At 45.2% G+C, this 15,190-nt stretch overlaps 2 protein-coding genes across 4 annotated transcripts; both read left to right on the top strand.

Annotated features, from left to right (window-relative positions):
• The first annotated feature begins 384 nt into the window (after positions 1–384).
• Positions 385–7,616, top strand: LOC117640071 (nuclear pore complex protein Nup153-like). Its single transcript, XM_034376298.1, has 11 exons — positions 385–585; positions 1,477–1,723; positions 1,909–2,052; positions 2,139–2,294; positions 2,388–2,506; positions 2,599–2,766; positions 2,849–3,091; positions 3,172–3,320; positions 3,407–6,530; positions 6,617–6,675; positions 6,765–7,616. The coding sequence occupies exons 1-11, from the start codon at positions 538–540 to the stop codon at positions 6,844–6,846; spliced, it is 4,539 nt and encodes a 1,512-aa protein (XP_034232189.1). The 5' UTR covers positions 385–537; the 3' UTR covers positions 6,847–7,616.
• A 585-nt stretch (positions 7,617–8,201) lies between these two features.
• Positions 8,202–15,174, top strand: LOC117640043 (WW domain-containing adapter protein with coiled-coil homolog). Of its 3 annotated transcripts, none has more exons than XM_034376243.1 (11): positions 8,202–8,416; positions 8,570–8,603; positions 9,449–9,668; positions 9,751–9,836; positions 10,231–10,320; positions 10,799–11,180; positions 11,257–11,436; positions 11,563–12,627; positions 12,732–12,901; positions 13,013–13,140; positions 13,227–15,174. In XM_034376243.1, exons 1-11 carry the CDS (start codon positions 8,376–8,378, stop codon positions 13,303–13,305), a joined length of 2,475 nt encoding a protein of 824 aa, XP_034232134.1. In that variant the 5' UTR covers positions 8,202–8,375; the 3' UTR covers positions 13,306–15,174. The 3 variants fall into 3 exon arrangements, with proteins under 3 accessions (XP_034232134.1, XP_034232135.1, XP_034232136.1); XM_034376244.1 differs by having other exon boundaries at positions 11,257–11,415; XM_034376245.1 differs by lacking the exon at positions 10,231–10,320 and having other exon boundaries at positions 8,203–8,416.
• The last annotated feature ends 16 nt before the right edge of the window (positions 15,175–15,190 follow it).

Below are 15,190 nucleotides of genomic sequence, written 5' to 3' on the forward strand. Positions count from 1 at the left end.
GAGACAGAGCGACGAAAGAAATGTTGGGGCAGCTAGCTGCAGCCTCCCCTCCCCCTCGCAGGCAGCAGGCCAGCCAGCAGGCAGACACTCACGTCGAATGGGTTGCCTGACTGCCCGGCGTCGTCGTCGTGCTGTGGTGAACGAACACGCCGTTGTGGCGAGCGAAGCGCCAAACGGCAGCTTCTTTCCAGCCGACTCCTAGTGTCGTGAACCGCTAAGGTGCCAGTAAATTCTCCTTTTCCTCTGCAACTGAAATCCAAGAGGTCGATAACAGCGTCGCGGGGAAGTGCTTCCGGCCGCTTTTCGTTTTTCGAGCGGCCGGAAACGCGTTCGTCGCTTGTCGGCGCCGCGGTGCATGCCGGGAGCTCAAGGTCACGTGGACTGCGCCATGCCATCCGCCGGCAGCCATCTTGTCCGCCATTTGTACAATACCCCACACAGGTTGTCAGTAATTTGAACTAGGGAGTACCTTTAAAATTATGTATTGTATATACCTTTTATTATGATCCTGAAGCAAACGTCAACAGTGAGAGCATCATGAGTAACAACAAGCCGCGTTCAAGCAAACCGTATGATCCGAACAATGTAAGTAGCGACGGCAAGAAAAGTACGCGCGAAGACTGAAAATAGAACCCAACCTAAGCCTAACGACCTTTACCGAAGAAATGATGCGTTGTTCCCTTTAATCTCGTCAACACGACCCGCCGCGTCGCAATTCGTGGTCCTTTCCTTCGGCAAGGCCACTGGTAGTGTCCGAACGGGTCGATTTGACGCCCAGTGGTTGGGTTATATTGACATTTCGAAAGCCCGCGTTGCGGGGATGCAAATAAAAAAAACGTGGTGTGTGGCGTCCCTGGGGGCCTCTGAGCCCCGAATTTCCAGTGGAGGGCGCCTGCTTTGGCCGAGTTTGGCGATCGCGCGTCCAGAGAGGTGCTTGACACGGTTTGCAGCGACACAGTCGATCGTTGACGTAAACTGGCGCCAAGGAGCGTCTGCTAACCTCAACTTGCTCACGTCGTCGTACTGGCACCTGTTCGAACCCAGGCGAATTGCCGTTATTTCTGTGAAAAGCACCCTGGTGGGAAGCGAGGCCCGTTTCGCTCTGCAGAAAGAGTTGTCGCGGAGGGGCGTTTTGTTTTTGTTATTGATTGAGCCCCTTTTGTTGTTGTATTGCCTCTGAATGAATCGATTGGCTGAGGTTATGCTCTCGTTGGGGCAGCAGGCACTGCCAGGCAGCCTTGAACAAGGGCGAGACGGAGGCCATCCCTCGGGAAATGTCAAGTTCAGTAGCGCTCTATCGATTCAGCCGTGGCTTCCTTTTTGTCCTTTTGCGACCATTCGTTTGACTCTTAATGTTGTGCAGCTGTTAGTGGTTTAGGTTTGACAGCCAGTCATTGTCATGTCATGTTGATTTTCAAGTTGACCTTTTGTGTGAGACTGAAGTGACTCAATACTCTTTTGTTTTTCTTTTTCCAGAGCTTTGTTAAGAAAGTTGCGTCCCGAGTTTCGGGACTTATTCCCAAATCAACATCATGGTTGTCGGGGTGGTTCTCACCCAACGCTGCTGCTGAGCCGGGAACAAGTGACAGAGTCGAGCAGACAAACAATGAGGAAGAGCACTTTGAAGATGCTCTTGAAAAACCACCTCCTGCCAAGAGGTTTAAGGTGACAGCAAACCAGCAGTATGTTGAGACCTACAACAGATGTCAAACAATAGAGCCCGGTGAGTATTTTAATCCTTTGGCCTATTAACCCAAAGTACAAAGTATTCAGTAGCAATGGTTTTTTTTAGCCTCTTTCAAAATTTATTGTTCATCTCATTATTAATCTGGTATGAAGTGACAGTGAATGTGTTAATATCATATAAATTAAGAAAATTTCCCTAATGAACTGGATGTTTTCTTTCAGGTGAAGGTAGCAGTAGACTTGTTCCAAACAATTTTATTGACACCTCTGCCATTCCGGGTCCCAGTGGCCTAGGAAATCGCGCTGGTTTTGTGGCTTCAACTCCAGCTACCACCTCTGTTGAGCACCTTGAACCTAAAGCCAATGGTGAGGCAATAATTCAATCATGTGTAAAGCTTCTTTGTTTTGTTTTGCTTGATTGTTTAAACATTTGGTACTTGTCATCCTTTCAGGAGATGATTGCTCGGAGAGTGGTGAATCAACCAGTGGTTGCTCCTCTCTGGAACCACAAATCAATAGAGGAATACCTTGTGCCCAGAATCAATCAAGGCAAAATGACTCAATTTCCCCAAGGAAACAACATCTTATTGATGAGAAACTCAATTACAGTCAGTGCTCTTTTCCTTTATTACTTCTAGTCTTTTACTGTCTATTGTGTTATTTTTCAGTTATTAATGTGGTTTTCTTTTTTCTTCTTACAGGCTATTTGCAAAATTCGAGGTCTTTATTTCTTGACCGCACTTCCAACAGTCGGAGTAATCAGACTGTTGGGCGACGCAACAACCCATCCTTTTGTGTCAGTACTTTTGGGACTCCCCTGGTAGGTTCATCCTCTTAATGCTCTTGATACTTGACCTAAAGGTATTTCAGTTTCCAAAATTTGGGAAGTCAATGTTTTACCTTTGATTGCAGTTTGGAGAAAGGGGTAATGTGAATGACCTTATCCTTAACTCCCCTTTTTATTCTGGACGAACTACCTATGGAGGTGCTTCCTCAGCTTCTTACCGCCGGTCACTTGGATCAGCATCCCTCTCATCTTCCCCCGCCAACAGCGAGAAGTTGGCTAGACACACCATCAAGGTATGTCTAATCTCCTTTACAGTAGAGGTTGATGACAGTTGTGGTCACTGACCTAATTCCAAAACTTTGTGTTCTTGTACAGGTGAAACCAGGCAATTCTCAATCCACTGCCGATACCAGCATGAGCCAAACTGCCAAGAGAATTTTAGCTACTCTAGAGCAATTTTCAACCCCTATTTTGGATGCTAAGCGTATCCCTGTCTCTCAAGAGCCAGTTTTGGCAAGTTTGGGGAGTAGGAAACGCACTCGTGCCGATGATTTAGCAAATCCACAGCTTGTTCTAGAGCAGCCACGAGTACCTAAACGCACTTCAAACAAGCCTGTTGTAAGTTATCAAATCAATCATATTATGTGTCACTGCGTGTTATAATTGTACATCATCTTTATTTCTCTTTGATTTTACAGCACTGGGCCAAAGGCGCCCCTAGTACATCTCAATTGACAATTCCCACAGTTCCTGACACATTGATCCATAGAAGACAAAAAGTTTTTCAAGAACCATTCTCAACTGCTACGCAGCCATCCAGTACAAAAGCTGACTCTTATGAACTTAGGTATGTCTTGTTTTCTTTTCAATTATTTTTTTTGTTAAAAGTACTACTTATAACTTACACTAATAGCACCTTTTATGTGCCAACAGGTCTGAAATTGATGACAACAGCGCCACTAGAAACTTGTTAAAAATGAAACAGAAACCACGCCTTACTGAAAAAGTAATCAAGGAGCCTGAAATGGCCCCGGAAGTCAATCTCCCTCAAGTTCCTCTACAAATATCTACTCTTCCTACTTTTGACATCAGTGTACCTGCTCCTAAACCTGATGTACCGAAGACTTCTTCACCATCTGTGTCATCATTTGGATCTAGTAGCTTAAGCAAGCCACAGCCTGCATCCCGTCCGTCAGCGACAGCAGCCAGTTCTCCTGTACTTGCATTCAAGCTCAGTACAGATTCTAATCCAGGATTCAAACTCAGCGCTGATGCGGCAGCTGCATTCAAACTCAGCACTGATGCTGTACTCTCGGATGCATCTTTCTCCTTCTCTTCTCCTATAAGAGTATCAACAGCAAGTAAGGAACAGACAACCCTCACACCTGTCAACAATTTCACCTTTAGCAACCCCTTACCAGCATCTGCCAAGTTTATGGAGTCTTCTAATACTAGTGTCAAACCTCGTCCGAGAACAACTGAAGCATCACCGAGGCAGAGTGATAGTTTCCCTGGCGGTTTGAAGCCAGCATCTCAACTGAAGGCTGGTAGTGTTATGGATATCTTGGGGAAGAGCAAGAGTGATGCCACACCAAGTGCCAATGGAAGTCTTTCACTCATGGACAAATTCAAACCTGCGGCTGGAACGTGGGAATGTGAAAAATGTTTGATTAGAAATAAGAGTGATGTGACAAAGTGTGCTGCTTGTGAGAACCCAAGAGAGGCTAAGACTCCAAATGTGAGTGAATCTACCGAAACCAAGGCGACTCAAGTTATTGCTCCTCTGAAACCCGCATCTGACTTTGGAGCCCAATTCAAGATGGCAGGAGGTATGTGGGAATGTTCAGCCTGTATGGTCAGGAACAAGGATTCTGAAGTCAAGTGTGTGGCTTGCACAACTGCCAAGCCAGGTGCTGCACCACCACCCAAGCCGGCCGCTGCAACTACGAGCTTCTCAGGATGGGGAGACAAATTTAAACCTCCCAGTAATACTTGGGAGTGCAGTGTGTGCATGGTGCGGAATGGTTCAGAGCTTTCTGCTTGCCAGTCATGTAGTACAAAGAAGCCTGGCTCCATTGAAACGACAAGTCCTCCAGTAAAGAGCAGCTGGGGTGATCAGTTCAAAAAGCCAGAAGGCTCTTGGTCGTGTGGTGACTGTATGGTAACAAACAAGTCTACGGATTTAAATTGTGTTGCTTGTTCAGCCAAGAAGCCAGGCTCAGATGCCTCAGCTTCACCTGCCAAACCAAGCTCTCAGTTTAGTTTTGGCATCACACCTTCAAATAATAGTGGATCTGCTGCTCCAGCCTTTTCCTTTGGAATCCCTAAAGACAACAACGAAGGAAGTGAGGGGGAGAAGTCAGGTGTCAGCAGTTCCACAGGTTTCAAATTAGGAGACAGCAAACCAGCTGCGTCTGCTACATTTTCGTTTGGAGTTCCTCCTCCATCTACCTCTGCAAGTGCAAGTCCAGCATCCTCAGGTGCTTCCAGTGGCGTCTCCATGTTCGGCAGTGTGCCTAGTGCAGCATCGACCACTAACCCTGCACCAGTGGAGAAGAAACCAGCAGAGTCGGCAGCACCTGAGGCAGCTAAACCAACCTTTTCATTCGGTGTTCCTGCTGCTTCTGCTGCAAAGCCAACCACATCAATGTTCTCTTTCTCTCCGGCTTCAACTGCTCCTGCCGAAACGACAAAACCCACCAGCAGCACTGGAAGTCCCCTTGGGGGAAAGCGAAAATTGGGTGATGATGCACCAAGCAGTTCAGCCCCATTCAAATTCGGTTCTGGTGGCAGTCCAGCTCCGCAGTCGCAGGCCAAGCCTGTTGTTACAAGTACTTCCTCAGTGTCCTCCACATCCGGTCCAGTTTTTTCGTTTTCATCGGGTTCAAATGCCAGTGCCTTGTTGACAGCCGCCGTTACCAGCACAGCAAACGGTCAGAATGCTGTGGAAGCCAAGAGTGGCACCACCAACAGCCTCTTCGCCGTGGCCGCCCCCGCGTCATCGTCTCCCAAACCGGCCATATCGTTTGGTGCAAGTGCAAATGCAACCAAGGACGAGTCGGTATCAAGTACATGGAAACCACCCTCGCCAAGAAATGCCACCAATGTTGATGGACCCAAGCCAGCCGCTGACACCAACGGGGCTCCCGCCGCAGTCAAGACATTCTCCTTCGGAAGCAACGTTTCTTCAAGTAGTATGGCCTTTGGTGCAAATGCAAGCTCCGCCGCTCCTGCCTTTTCGTTTGGCCCTGGTGCTTCTGATAAGACTGCCGCTACGAGCAAAGCAGCTATCTCTTTCGGTTCAACATCATCATCAGCCACATCCCTCTTCAGTGCACCAGCATCTACTGCACCTTTGTTTGGTTCCGGGTCCAGCACTTCGGCAAGTGCCACACCTGCGTTTGGATCAGCGAACCACGTTGGGTTTGGATCTCTGACCTCTCCAGCAAACCCCGCCCCTGCCTTCCAAGCAACCAACTCTTCAGCACCTAGCTTTAGTGCTCCTGTAGCTTCTGCGTTTAGCTCTTCTTTTAGTGGAGCCTCAGAAGAAAAGAAAGAAGCATTTTCATTCAGTGCTCCCCCAGCCAAGAAGTCTGCTGGGTTTGCTTTCAGTGCACCTGAAGACACCAAGAAAGTCTTCTCCTTTGGCCAAACTGCCTCTGATGATTCAAAGAAGAGTGCTGCTAGTTTTTCGTTCACGGCAGCAGCTCCAAGTGCTGCTCCAAATTCATTCCCTGCTGCGCCCTCTTCGGTGTTCACATTTGGTGCAGCTGCACCTGCTCCTGCCTCCAATGGTCCTGCAAAGCCGGACTTCGCCTTTGGTGGAAACCAGCAACCTTCTTTCCCTAGTTTCAACTCTCAGCCAGCATCTTCAACTGCTGGCTTCAGTTTCGGAGGTGCAACCCCATCTTTTGGAAGTGTGGATGGCAATGCTGCTCCAGCCCCTACCCCATTTGGAGGTGCTGGTTCCTTCAATAGCCCATCATTTGGCACAGCCAGCCCTCAGCCAAGTGGGTTTAACTTTTCTGCGGGAAACTTATCAGGTTTCGGCACACAGGTTGGTGTTTCATTTAACCTTCAATTTTTCTATTTTGGTAGCATTTTAAATACTTAAATTTGTTTTTTTTTTATCTTTTATTCTAGGCCCAACCTGCGTCTGGTGCATTTAATTTTAGTGCGGATCCAAAACCATCATTTTTCTCGTAAGTTCCATTTTAATTTACACATTCTTTTAGTGCCAATGATTGTTTCCCATATTGTCATGACTTCAATTTGATTTCCTTTTGTGTAGAGCAACTCCCTCACAAGATCCATCTGCGGCGCCTGGACCTCGGCGTATCAAACGGGCAACTCGAAGAGTACCTCCTAAATAAAGCATAGGGCTAAACTATGAATCACATCAGCCTTGCTTTATAAGATCTCTTTGAGTGAGAAGATCATCATGCTGTGTCTTTAGTTAGAAAATTTACTGCATTATGCTACTGAATTTCGATTAACTACTGGCATTAACCAGACTGTCTGAAAATATTTGTGATAAATCAACACTGGCTTTTCAAGAACTTCAGGCTCAGTAACTGCTCATAGTACATTAATATTTTACATTTTTTTACTTTGTGTTGAGAGGAGTTTCAGTAAATTACTGAAAGTTATTATATGAAGTACTCAACAGTAGGTATGGTTGTAAAAATGTATCAACTGGATTTAATCAATTATTTTGTGTTTCTGTTTGTGGAAATATTGTGTAATCTTCATGGATATGAATGTGATTTTTGGGACAAACATTTTGACTGTTGTATTATAATACTTGCTTATTGGGTCTGGCAGAGGGGAAATGGCCTCTGTTACGTGTCTTCTGTGAAACACAAGATCCGTTTAGTCATAGTTGCAATTTTCTGAAAATATATTATAGTTTTTAAAGGGTCAACATGTTCTATGAACAAGTTCTCTATCTCTTTGAATTTTTAAATTTGAATCATTTTTACTTGTATACATGGTGTTAAGAAGTTGTGGACTTTTTTTTGTAGCATTTTCAAATCTGACAAAAAAATAATTAAATGTTTCTCCCCTCCAAAATCTGTGATTTTGGGTAACTATCATTTGTATGAATGCCCCAAAAGATAATAAAAGAACTGTGTGTAAGGTATTTGATTTGTTATTTTGATTGTATCCGTTTGGCAAGTACCTCTTCCCATCATTTTCCCCCCAAAAAAATGAAAAAAAAAAAAAATGAGATAGAGCAAAAATGACTTGGTTGAAACTACAGGCTTATGCAAACATCAAAACTCTAACATATGCTATTCAATCCATACAACTGCTCTTATTCTTAATCTTGGGAAATTTGCAGTGTTTAAAGGATGTTCTTCCTTACACATTTTCTGCTCATTCATTCAACGCAAGGAGAAATGCGGATAAAAACTTGGAAACCGAGGGATGCGACTCCAGCTACACCCCTCGTAGGTCGTAGCTCAACGCGACCGCCAGCGCCACCTCCCGTGTAGGTCCTGTACTAATATCGGCAGAGCCAACCCCAAATACACATTCAGTGAAATACCGTTGAAGCAATTGAGCTTCATTCATCAGTGTTTTCCCCCTATCCTAGATAAGTCATCAATTTATAGATGAAAAGTATCCAATCCACCTGTGACAAGAATGGTGAAAGTGTTAGTCATTTCTCTTTTGACGTGAAGTGGTTGTCCAGCATGCAAAATGGAGGAGCCTTTCAACCAATGACGTTCTGTGGTTTCTCTGCCCAATCTCGGCTCACGTCCGCCGTCCACTAAAAGTGACATGGCGTCTGGGAAGATAGTTTGTTCATAAGGAGGCATTAATGTTGTTTTTATGACAACATAGCAACAACCGGGCTATTCATAGCGCCGCCCATATTCTATAGAGACTTGCATTGATGGTAATGCATGCAAGGAAACCGCAAAGGATAAACGATGGGTAGGCTCAAAAAAACATTGCCGATACCGTGACAATACCTAACGCTACAGCCTTTTTGGAGTATTTAGACTACTGCTGTTTTCAAGTATTGCTGAGTGTTACCACGTTGTTGACCCTCTCCAAATGTACTCATTTGATCTGTTCCTCCCGCAGGTACCTCGAAAAACATCCAGCCCATCCGTACCAGGTAAATGGATTGGGGTCGGAGCGTAGGCCTAGCGAAACAAAACCAGCCCCACTTACTGTCACACGATTCTCTTTTTTTCGGCCGGAATGTCGTCATTATTAATCTGTTTTGCTATTGGATCCCAGTGTATACGTTTCTAGTCTGTATTTTCATTGCCTGTCTGCAAACAAGTCGGGCCATTGAGGCCTTGCCCATTGCCTTGTTATGCCTATTGTGTCCAGCTAGCCCAGACAATATTTTTCTTGGCGCCAGCTGGACCCCTCTATATTCCTTTTGCGGTTTAGATTTACAGTGCATCCTGGACCATTTGTCTTGTTCACCGATGTCCAAACATCTCTTTTATTCGGTTCCGGCTTGGAAATGACTCTAAGTAACCTAACCACTCTAACCTCAAAAGTCGTCATCATACCCTTCGTTTCAATTTCGAATCGCAAGTTTACCTTTCGTTTTTTTTTTACATTTTAGGGTTTATTTTCCTCCCAGTAACGTGGCAGGAGTTTTGTCTATTGTCTACCGTCTGATAAGCACACTTTTGCCTGAGTTTGGAATATTACCAGAATTTGCTCTAAACTTGGCTTGCTTTAGCTAGTTAACTATTTACTTCAGTAGCACTTACTATCATTCAAATCAGTTTTGTTGCCATTGTTTGAGGTATGAAGTGTTCTTAACACTCAGTCCTGTTATGTGGTTTCATCTTCACTAGGTCCGCTGTCAATATTATCTTTGGTTCAAGGCTGTTCTTTTCTGAGTCTTTTCTATTTTATTTGGTCTTGAGTAATGTTAGCCCACCCCTATATCCTAATCTCAGGACATGTTCTTAATATTGGTCCTTTAATTTTTTTCAGAATTCGAAGTATAGCGGTTCCAAGTCAAGCTATGGAGATAGGTACAACCATGATAGAATGCGAGACTCCCCTAATGGTAACTCATACCGGTCAGACAGCCCGGACTCTGGAAGTCCCCGTGATCGGGACCGTAGCTACCCAAACAAAAGCTCATTTATTCAGAAAATGCGTGACAAGGAGAGAGAAACCAGAGACTATAAAAATCGAGACAAGTATTCTGGTAAGTGAATTTTCTCTTAAGGTCTGTGTTACAACATAATCAATCTACAATTTGTATCTTAATGTTTTGGTTTCTGTCCCAGACTGTGCCAGATCTCCGAAAGACAAACGGCGTAGGGAGAGCAGGGACTCCGAGCACCGGACCAACCATGATAGGAATAGTACAGAGGTAAATAGAGTGTTACATTGTATGTTTGGTTGTCTTATGCCTGGGAGACTTTCTAAATGATCACCTTTTGTCTTTCAATGTACTTTAATGTCTTCAAAGAGCAGTGAAAGTTGTAACTATCCATTCAAGAAACTCTCCAAGTGAATGTAATACTGTGCCACTTCTTTTGGTTTTATTATTTGCCCTTATATTTATCAACCTTTAAATCATTCCATGATTGATCTTATTTATCCCTGTGGCTCTTTTATTCATTCATTTTGCTTTTGTGAAAGTATTCAATTGGCCACTGAGCACTTAAAGGTTTCGTTCAATGGCTTTGACTTCTCTGCACCTCTTGCACTCTTGTCTTCTGGTGGGGTCTGCGTCCTAATCTCTTTCCATCTCCGTCTTTCAGAAGGTCATCCTTCATTCTAGCAAATTAGCCTCTCACAATTGTTCATCCCGAGACTTGAGGAAACCCTCTTTGATTATAAATGTTGTCCAGGTGAGTTTTTTAAGTTCTTGCTCAGAGTTTTGCAGTTCTTTAGCCAATGTGTGTGTTGTCCTCTTTGATTTAAAATTTTAAATCGACTTCATAGCTTGCACTATTACCCGTTAAAGACGTTAAATTTTGGATAGATAGTTTTTGCATGATTTGACATGATTGTATAAATGCATTTTGAGGTATTAACTATGATAGTAACAAATATGTATTATCAGTAGTCGCCACTAACTACCAATGTTCCAACTTGTTTTATTCTGAAGTGTGGAGGGTGTCTCATGACACGCATCGTAGATCTTTAAACTTAATTGCCTTTTTTGAGTTGGTGAACCTAGGTTGAGCGTGACTTTCTGTTTGCCCTGCCTTGCATCTTCTCATTTCTATCCCCCTTGGCCTCGGCCAACTTGTTGAGTGGCGAGTCCTTTGGTGTACGTGTTTGTTGATGAGCTTTGCTGACGTCTTTTTTGTGTTTGCCTTTCAGGACAAGGACCTTCGGGATCGAGTCCCTCGCGTGGGAGATTGGTCGGAACACTTGTCGTCTTCGGGCAAGAAGTACTACTACAACTGCAAGACGGAAGTGAGCCAGTGGGAGAAGCCCCGCGACTGGGTGGAGCGGGAGCGCGAGCGGGAGCGGGACCGCGAGCGGGACCGGGGATGTGCGGCCAGCAGCAGCAGTAGCAGCAGCAGAGGAGTCAAGGATCGGGACCGGGAGCGAGACCGGGAGAGGGAACGGGAACGGGAGCGAGAGCGGGAGAGAGACCGAGATCGAGAGAGGGACCGAGAGCGAGAGAGAGATCGCGATCGGGACCGTGAGCGGGATGGCGACGCCAGGCTTTACAACAGTGGCAGTTCGGCGAGAGGGGGTGAGGAACCTGCTCTTGATTCGTTGGCGGTTTGTCTTGTGGTTCGTGTTGTTAAAATGAAGGTTTCCTGTTGCAGGTCATGACAAACATTCCAATTCACGATCTTCGGCTATCGGCTCGCGAGAGCAGGCCTCCAAGACCAGACTCCCCGGAGGGGACAAGAGGGAGGCTCTGTACTGGGGAAACCAGGTTCAGACTGTTCGTGACGATATGGAACAGAGAAAGCACCCTGATGGTGAGCGAAAGTTCTATAAAAGTGCGTGCCTTTTTTATTTTTTACCCAACCCTTTTTTATTTGTTTTTAAATGATTTGTTTACTTGATGATTTTACAACTTTGGTTTTATTTTGGAGCTGTGAGGTAATTCTGTATTTTGGTTGCAGGAGATGCTCAGTCTTCTCAGGACATGGACATCTGCTCTGGGGACAGCACCCCGACGTCAGAGACATGTTACTCGCACGCCCATGGGCCCCACAACATGATCCCCACCGTGGTGGACGGCACCACGAGCAACAACAACGGCACCATGGCCGTCCCGGTGCCCATGAACATGCCGCCGGGCAACCTGCACCAGGGCCACCATGGCCATGGCCCCCACCACGGGCCTCACCATGGCCACCAGGGCATGCTCGGGCACCCGGGGCATCCCGGTCACGCGCACCAGGGGCACGGCCACCAGGCGCACGGCCACCAGGGCCACCAAGGCCACCAGGCTCACCAGGGCCACCAGGGACATCAAGGCCACCAGGGCCACCAGGGCCCGGTGCTGCTGGGCAACGCGCTTCCGCGGCTCACCAGCCACCCGCCTCCCTCGCAGCCCTCGCCACCCACGCGCCTGTACCCAGCCGGGCCGCCCCCCGGACTCTCCGGCCTGCCCCCAGGAGTGCCGCCCCCAGGCGTCGGCGTGCCGCCCCCCGGCGTCGGCATCCCCCCGCCGGGAGTGCCGCCCCCAGGCGTGAGCATTCCCCCGCCGCCCGGAGTGCCCGGAGTGCCGCCCCCGTCGGGGCCCCCTTGCCCGCCCGGAGTGCACCCGCCCGGCGCGCCGCCCGGCATGCCCCCGGGAATGCAGCCAGGCGTGCCCCCGCCCCCTTGTGTAGGAGTGCCTCCAGGAGTGCCCCCTGTAGTAGCAGTCTCGACAGGCTCTGCTATTCCAGTCATTTCGTCGACCCCCCCTGCAGTCTTGTCACCATGTAACCCACCAGTGACTTTATCTAGCATCCCTCATATTCTGTCACAAATGACTCAAAGTCAAGAGTCGACTCCCAAGAAGAGTCTCCAATCTATTCAGACTATGTTATCAACACAGTCATCAGCATCAGGACCTGGGCAGGCTCCAGGAACAGGGCCTGACGTGCCCCTAGTGGTGGACACATCACATTCAGGAATCGGAGATGGACCTCCTACCCCCACACATTCGGAGAATCAAGATTGTGTGGATACTAGGAAGCGTGAGTGTTTGTCTTTAGCTGTCTATTTGTTTCATCTCTTCCATTCATTCATTTCTTGACCTACTTCCCATTTCTCTCTTTTTCAGTCATCCCTCTTGTTCCAGTGTCCAGTCCGCCTAGCAGTTTGAGTACACTTCAGACTCTGTCCCAAAGCAGTTCTCTGCAAGCCCTGCGTCCGCAGGGAGTTAGCCTTACTCCTAGCTTAGCCAATCACTACAGAGATGACCTGGTAAATCATGTAAGAGGGTGGCCCGCTGAGCTGCTTGAAAAACAGGTACACACTATTTTTTTAATCTTTATTATTTATTTTTGTTGAAATGTGGAGTCTACTAGTTTAATCTGAATATGAACTATTTTAAACTCTTTTTATCTTTTTTTCTCACAGGCGCAAAAGTTTAGTGAGGATGCACACTCACTAGGCAGTCTTCAGTGCACACGTGTGTCTGCTGAGTTAAAGTCAGCACGCTCTATTGTTAGGTTAACTGAAATTCAAGCAACTTTACAAGAACAGAGGTGTGTAACACGTTTATTTCTTTCATAGAATGTTTTAAAAATTGTTTTACGCCGTTAATGTTGTTCTACCCCTTTCATTGTTTCAGAGTACTCTGTATTCGTCAGCAAATTCAGTATCTAGAAGAACTGAGATCACAGCACTCTTTCATGGCAGACAATGGTTAACACTTGATGTTAATAATGTAAATGCTGTGTCTGCTGCAGCATGGCTTGGTCCTGTTTGGTCCGGTTAGGGTAAGCCATCAACTTCCGTACAATTTTAATCACACACTCTACTGTGAATTTATTGTAGACTCAGTGCTGATGCTGAGTTTGTTGCAAGGACCAAAGCCTTTTCTTGAATTCGCTCTGGGCAATATATTGTAAGTGGCTGATTCTAACTTAGTTGCTGGGTCAATCGGCCAAAGTTTCTTAATAGCAAATTTTCTCACTAGGACATTTTCTCATTAGCTGAATTATTAAGTTAATTATCGTCTAATTCGACTTAATTCAATTCGGCTCAAGAATATTTTTCCGTCTGATTGAGCTGTTTGTTTTACATAGTGCCTGAATTTGGGTTACGTAATGCAATTGAATATTTGCACGTGAGAAATGTTGCCTGGATACTTTTTCTGTGAGTTATTACTGGTATTTTGTTTCTTGCATTGTAACTTATGAGCAGCCTAATATGTAACTCGTGCAAACTCTCCACCTTCCTGAAAATTTTATTGTAAATAAAGGTTGTAACACTGCCGATATGCTTTGAGATTGCATACCTACTGGATGTGGCGGAAGGCACAGGGCTTTTCCCTGTGTTGCCACTTAATAACAAAGATGACCCTGAAAAGTAGTATCTTGTGATATACCGCTTCCTTCAGTTAGTGTTTTACTGGCTTTTCAATTTGTAAAGGCGTTGTCTTGTGTTAAAATTTATAACAATATTTTTCTTTTTACTTGATGTGTTTGTAGATAAACAATCTACTCACATATGTTTCATAGTAACTTTCCTTTCAGACAGCTTTATTCAATCCAATTATTTGATCATATATTTTTTTTATTATTTTACTTGACATTCTTTGGGAAGATATTGTGCTTGGCGTTTGAACTACTTCGTTGATTTACTAAAATTTTGAAATACACTGTGATTTCTACGATAAACATTGCTGTAAATCTTATATGTTGTCTTTTGTGTCAGAAGCTGAGGTATACCGGAATCGGACCTAGAAACAAGCTGGGGCTGTTGCTGACCCACATTTTAAATCAGTTAGCTTTTGTACATATAATTACTAAAATTAATATTATTGACTGGGCTTCTCAAGTTTTCGATGAATTGTTCATTCTTCATTCCTTTTCTGTGAGTTGTTAAAACCTTTTGAAAATTCTCATCTTAGGCACAATTGATTGATGCAAACAGCAGATTCTAAGACTGTGGGCTTCCAATCAGCTGTGTCTTGAATGCTACCTCTACCTAAATGAAAATTACATGCAAACTGTCAGCATGTATGACAAATCGTAATTACTAGTTTTTATATTAGAAAATGTAATAATTGTCAAGCAGTTCGCAGGCTGCTTGAGAAGTCCAATGGTTTGTATGTGATGTGATCTGGAGGATCTGGAGGACCAGCAGAGAGTGGAGTTTTTGTGTGGAAACATGCTTGAGAGTGTACCAGCCAATTTTCTTGATGACAAGACTTATTGAAACAAATCTAATCCAATGGATCAGACTGGTGCAACTAAACAAATATTTCTATGTATCAGACTGGTGCAATCATCAATTTGTTTTGTAGAAGTTTTTTCTTTTAGCTGTGTGTAGATGTTTATTGTCAGAGGTGTGTATGGCTGTGAGAATGTTTTAGCTGCTACCAACTCCATATTAAATTTTGATTGTGCATATAAATTTTTGGTAAGGACATTGACAGATCTAAGATTCTCATGATGCACTGGTGTTTTTGTGAAACCAGCCTAAATTACAGTAATTTCGGAGCAGCACTGTGTTGTACCGTACTGAGCCGCTCAGCATGTGGGAGCTCCCCAATAAACACATACTTCACCTGATGTTTGTTTTATTTAT

Source organism: Thrips palmi, unplaced genomic scaffold (genome assembly GCF_012932325.1).
Source record: "Thrips palmi isolate BJ-2018 unplaced genomic scaffold, TpBJ-2018v1 HiC_scaffold_12, whole genome shotgun sequence".
Taxonomy (NCBI): domain Eukaryota; kingdom Metazoa; phylum Arthropoda; class Insecta; order Thysanoptera; family Thripidae; genus Thrips; species Thrips palmi.

Excerpts from the sequence above, each read along its gene's own strand:
- LOC117640071 (XM_034376298.1), top strand. The coding sequence starts at position 538 with ATGAGTAACAACAAGCCGCGTTCAAGCAAACCGTATGATCCGAACAAT. Across the intron at positions 586-1,476 it reads AACCGTATGATCCGAACAAT|AGCTTTGTTAAGAAAGTTGC; the intron begins GTAAGTAGCGAC and ends TTCTTTTTCCAG. Across the intron at positions 2,767-2,848 it reads TGGCTAGACACACCATCAAG|GTGAAACCAGGCAATTCTCA; the intron begins GTATGTCTAATC and ends GTTCTTGTACAG.
- LOC117640043 (XM_034376243.1), top strand. The coding sequence starts at position 8,376 with ATGGTAATGCATGCAAGGAAACCGCAAAGGATAAACGATGG. Across the intron at positions 10,321-10,798 it reads TGATTATAAATGTTGTCCAG|GACAAGGACCTTCGGGATCG; the intron begins GTGAGTTTTTTA and ends TTTGCCTTTCAG. Across the intron at positions 12,628-12,731 it reads TTGTGTGGATACTAGGAAGC|TGTCCAGTCCGCCTAGCAGT; the intron begins GTGAGTGTTTGT and ends CTCTTGTTCCAG.